Here is a 5,936-nt window from a genome sequence, read left to right as displayed (position 1 = left end):
CCAGACAACAGTAACTATAATTGTAACAGCAGATTAGAGAGACAAGTACAGTAATGTTTATTGTCTATGTTGTAGCAGGCAGAGTGCCTGCTGGTAGGATGCTTGCAAGCAGAGGACTTGACTAGAGAGAACAGAAGTAACAACATAGTGTTGGGGGCAGAGGGTTGGGGAGATGATGAAGGTAGGAGGTTGCCATTGTGTAGACTAGAGATAAAACATGATGCAAAAACAACTACATAAAACACACCCTGACTGTGGCTGACAAGATAGCCCAACTGGAGCAGAGCCTTGTTCTATTTGCAGGTATCACCCTGTATTCAACATACTGTGTCTTACATCTCATTTACTAGTATAGCACAATGTATCTAGTATATAAGGGTGCACATATATGTGCATATATCTAAGTGCTATTCAAAACTCCCTGCCCTAACAGGTTATGAGCCTTGCCAGCTTGTGAATAGCACCATTGACACAAATGACACCACAAACACCACCTCTACCTCAGACATCTACCCCCCCTCCTAGTACTAGTGCTCCACCTACAAACACAATGCCTCTAACAATGGTACAATCTATGTTAACATTTGAGTCTCTAAAAATTGATGACAATCAACTTAATACATTCTTTAAAGACATAGAGAAGCTTACAGGCACAAAGAACTATAAGATATGGCAACTATGTATTATGAATGCACTAGTAGCAATACTGCTCAGTGACCATCTTACAAACAATCCCCCTAGTACAGATGCAGGCAGTATACACACAGGGAAACTATTGTATCATTTCATAACAAAGACAATATCAGATACAGTGTATGCTAATGTTACAATACACAAAACAACAAAAGACCTTATACAGGCACTAGCTGATTAATATGATGTACAAACCATGTTGACTCACACAGTCAATATATTAGCACTGTTCACAGCTAGAGGACACGTTTCACAGTTTGACAAGACACTAGACTAAATAGAACAAGTCTATACACAACTGGTAGCTCACAGCAAAGTACCAGATAATAATACTTATATCTCAGCAATAAATCTCACTACTCTAAGAGAGTACAAGTAGGTTGTAATAATGATTAATAAGCAGAACATACATTACAATAGCCTACCCACAGTTACTACAGCTCAGTGTCAGGTGTTCACACCAGCAAAATTAATTTATGAATTATACAATGTATTTACTGAGTAGCAAACACAGAACCACCAGAATAAACATAGTATGCTAAATAATAATAATAAATTAACAAATAATCATCCTCTATCTCCAGGGTCTACACAAGGTCAAACAAGAGGACAAGGACACAGTGGAGGCAACATAAAGCCTTACAAGACAATGAAATGTTACAATTGTAACAAATATGAACATATGTCTAAAGAGTACTACAGTCTAGTAACAGACACTATGAAGAAAGCATGAAAAAAGCAAATGATAACAATGACAAATGCATCCACATCACAACAAATTATGGCTCAAACAATGAGTACTATACTTACAGACCCAGTAGTGTTTATTGACAAAGTAAACAAAATACTAACACTAGACACTATAAACAATGAACAAATGCAAGAAATACAAGGGGAATTCATGCTTGACAAATTCCTTAACAAATATAACCCAAACATATACATTAATACATGTTCTTACAGAACAACAAAACTTACACATTGTATTGACATACTCAATTCAGGTGCTAATATTCATACTACACCCTACCTCTTTCAATTAACAAATGTATAATATACAAACCCTATAAATGTTACAATTGCAAACAAAACAATAATCACACTCAGACAAAGTAGAGTGATAATAATTAGAATACAATAAGATGCAAACAACAAATACAGAACAAACAAAACAAATGTAAGCAGTATTATACTACATAACATATACTATTATCCCAATCTAAACTTCACATTAATTAGTAAAGCATTACTATGCAAGCAGGATACAAATTAGTAAAAATGAATAATACATGTACTATCTATTCACCTGCAAATAAAAAGATTGGAGAAATACAAGTATGTAATAAGTTATATATAATAGTATTGTATCATCATTACTAACAGAACATTAACACAATAACTATAATTGACTTACACAAACGAATGGGTCATATTAACTTTGAGTATTTATACAAACTCATACAAAATCACTCTGAAATAATACAACAAAAAGTAACAGATGATAAGAACATACAATGTAATGATTGTATGCATGCAAACATACAATGTAATAATATACCTAAAATACAAATGTCTGCAATTTCTAAAACATACAGAGAATGTTTACATATTAATATATAGGGTCTAGCACCTATACAAGCATACAGCAAATACAAATACATACTTACAATTGTTGATGACACTATACAATGGGCAGATATGATACTTATACATTATAAAAGTGATGCATTTACTGAATATGTCAAATACACTACAAAACTATTTATACAATACAGTGTAAAAGTAAAAACACTATAAAGTGATAACAATACTGTCTTCCTAAGTAATGACTTTATAGTGTACATAGAAAGTCAAGGAATTATACAACAATTAATGGTACATGATACTCTACAACAAAACAGAGTTGCAGAACATATGCACAAAACAATATTTAACAGAGTATGAACATGTCTATTAATGTCTAAATTACCCACAAAATTATAGGTATATACTGTACAATACTAAACATTTATCCACAATTGAACACTATGCACTGTAATAAATTTTGCAACACTATATTACAAACAGTTTAACAAACAATATGCTATTAATAACATACAAGAATTCAGAGCATATTGTATCATACAGAACAAAAATACACACAAACTAGAGCCTAGAGGTAAATATGCACAATGGTTAGACAATGATAACAAAAGTAAAGGCTATATAACATAGTACAATAATAAAATAATGGTCAAACAAAACCTACAATTCATAGATATACAATCATCTAGAATTGAAGGGGAGAATAATAATAATAACAATAATAATGGAACAAAAAGAACTAACAGAACAAATAACAGAACAAATAACAGTAATAATAATAATACAAACAGAACAAACAGAACAAATAATAATAACAGTAATAATAATAATAATACAAACAGAATGAACAGAACAAATAATAATGATAACAATAATGAGTTACAATGATCAACTCATGAACAACAAGTAACAAAACATACTAGAGGATTAAACTATAACAATGAAATAAATCTAGCAATATATCTAACAGAATTTAACAAACTACTTAACAAAGTATATAACAATCCATTAACATATTACAACACTATAACAAATAACAATAAAGCACAATGGATCAAAGCTATGAACAAAGAAATAATAGCAAAACAATTATGTAATACATAGGAATACACATACCCACCAACAGATACAAATATAATTGGAACAAGATTTGTCTACAAATTAAAACAACTAGCTAACAGTAACATAGACAAATACAAAGTACAACTAGTAGTACAGGGTTATACACAAAAGGATAGAATAGATTTCTATTCAGACAACCTATTTGCTCCAGTTACAAAATTAACTACAGTACAATTATTATTAAGCTGGGCAGCATCTAAAGACTATGAAATACATTAAATAGATGTAAAATCTGCATATCTTTACAGAGAATTAAACAAAGACAAACATATCTATGTGAGACCTCTACCAGGTAAATTACTAAACAATATCAAACCTGGTCAAGTGCTAAAATTAAATAAAGTACTATACAGACTAAAACAAGCAGGACAACAATAGTATAAGAAAATTACAGATATACTACATAAAATAGGATTGTAACAAGCAAACTATAATAACACTGTATTCTATAAGAAGAGGCATAATGAAACAATATTAATAACATTCATGCATGTCAACAATATTACTATTATTAGTGAAAACATTACTATAGTGAACACATTTAAAGAAGTATTAAAACAATATGTTACATTTATAGACAGAAACAAAATACACTAGCTTCTAGGAATTGAAATCCAAAGAAATAGACAACAGAGAACAATCTGCTTACAGTAAAGACACTATATCTAGAGTATAATACAATGCTTTAAGCTCAAGAACAAAAAACCACTACAAACTTTTATAATGCTTAGGACATACTTAACAAGTATGAATGATACAATTGACAACAAACGATTTATGTGAACAATACCATACATGAACATGGTAGGATCATTATACTATACAGTAGATTGTACTCAGTATACATTACAGGCCAATTAGCACACTATCTACAACAACCAAATATGAGCTACTACAAAGCAGTAAAACATTACTTCTAGTACCTAAAAGAAACTACAAACTACTGGCTTCATCTTGGAGGCACAAATACATTGACCATATGAGGGTACTGTGATACTGACAGACAAATGACAGAAGAACACTGATCAATTAACAGATATGTATTCTAGCTGGGAAAGCAAACAATATCTTGGTCAAGCAAACAACAGAACCTGGTGCTACTATTGACTTATGAAGTAGAGTTACAAGTGCTAGCATACACAACTCAAGAGGCCATTTGGCTCAAACAACTTGCTGAGGAAGTACTACAGACAGAATCAGTACCCATTATAGTCTATTACAACAATCAGGGAGTAATACAAACTGTCAAATCTGAGGAGATCACTTTCAACACTTAAACAAAACACCTTGATTTGTGAAAGGACTTTGTCCACTGTTACATTCAGAACAACTATGTCAACATACATTATGTTCAAACACAGAACCAACTTGCAGACATTCTTATGAAAGCACTTTACATCCCTCAAATCAAGCACCTAATAGAATTTATAGGTCTTCAATGTTAATAACAGAATATTAGGGCTTGAAGGGGAGTATTCAACACACTGTGTCTTACATCTCATTTACTAGTATAGCACAATGTATCTAGTATATAAGAGCATACATATATACACATATATCTAAGTACTATTCAAAACTCCCTATCCTAACACCCTTGCAAATTACTAAGGCCCTGCTCGGTTGCACTGGTGGTGCGACCGCAGGTTGGTGGTTGATGGTCGGCGATTTCCGGTGCAACCATCAACCAGTAGTGTAAACCACCAACCGTCCCTGTCACAACTTGTCACTAGTGTAGTAATTAAATAAACTAAAATTTTCTACACATATACATGATCTCCTGATGGGTCGTACAAAGTCCAGCACTGGCAAAGCCCTCCTAGAGGCTGTTGAGAAGTACAAGAAGAAGCAATTACATGCTGCTGCTATTATACCTCTTACTGGGCTTGCTATTATAAAATATGCTAATACTCATCTCATAAAGTCTCCTATGTATACTGGAAAGCAAACCGGTGAAGAATGGGTCCAGGAGATTCTACATGGTCATCCAGTCCGGTTCTTTGACTCTATGGGCATGTCCCAGCTTGTTTTTACTAAACTGAAGCAAGAGCTTCAAATGTATTCAAGCTTTGGGTCTACAAAAAACATGTCCATGGATGAACAACTAGCAATTTTTATCTATATTATTAGACATGGAGCTTCTACCAGGACTGCTAGGGAGAGGTTTCAAAGGAGTGGAGATACAATTTCTAAGTAATATTTTGTTTTATTTGATTGTTCTAAGTATTTACTAATATTTTGTATTAAATTAGAACTTTTCATCGAATTCTTAGAATGGTTACTTTCAAGAAATTCTATACTCGTTATATCAAGCTCCCCCCAGCTGATAGGACACCTCCAGAGATCCTTTCAAGTCCTAAGTTATATCCTTTTTTTAAGGATGTACTTGGTGCACTTGATGGAACTCATATAGCATCTTTTGTTCCTGAAAGTCACCTCCCCCGTTATCGAAATCGAAAAGGCACTATTACACAAAATTGTCTTGTTGTTTGCACTATGGACTTGCGAGTGGCATTTATACTATCTGGGTGGGAAGGGAG

General features: G+C 32.8%; 1 protein-coding gene across 1 annotated transcript; it reads left to right on the top strand.

Annotated features, from left to right (window-relative positions):
- Window positions 1–5,254: 5,254 nt before the first annotated feature.
- On the top strand, window positions 5,255–5,521 carry FOMMEDRAFT_52738 (uncharacterized protein; the record flags this gene model as incomplete). The annotated part of the gene is made up of 1 exon (XM_007262292.1): window positions 5,255–5,521. A coding segment is annotated over one exon (267 nt), but the record flags the coding sequence as incomplete, so codon positions are not given.
- Window positions 5,522–5,936: the final 415 nt, after the last annotated feature.

The sequence above is a fragment of the Fomitiporia mediterranea genome (genome assembly GCF_000271605.1).
Source record: "Fomitiporia mediterranea MF3/22 unplaced genomic scaffold FOMMEscaffold_1, whole genome shotgun sequence".
NCBI classification, from domain to species: domain Eukaryota; kingdom Fungi; phylum Basidiomycota; class Agaricomycetes; order Hymenochaetales; family Hymenochaetaceae; genus Fomitiporia; species Fomitiporia mediterranea.
The sequence above is the reverse complement of the archived record's forward strand: the minus strand, read 5'-3'. Positions and strand labels throughout refer to the sequence as shown.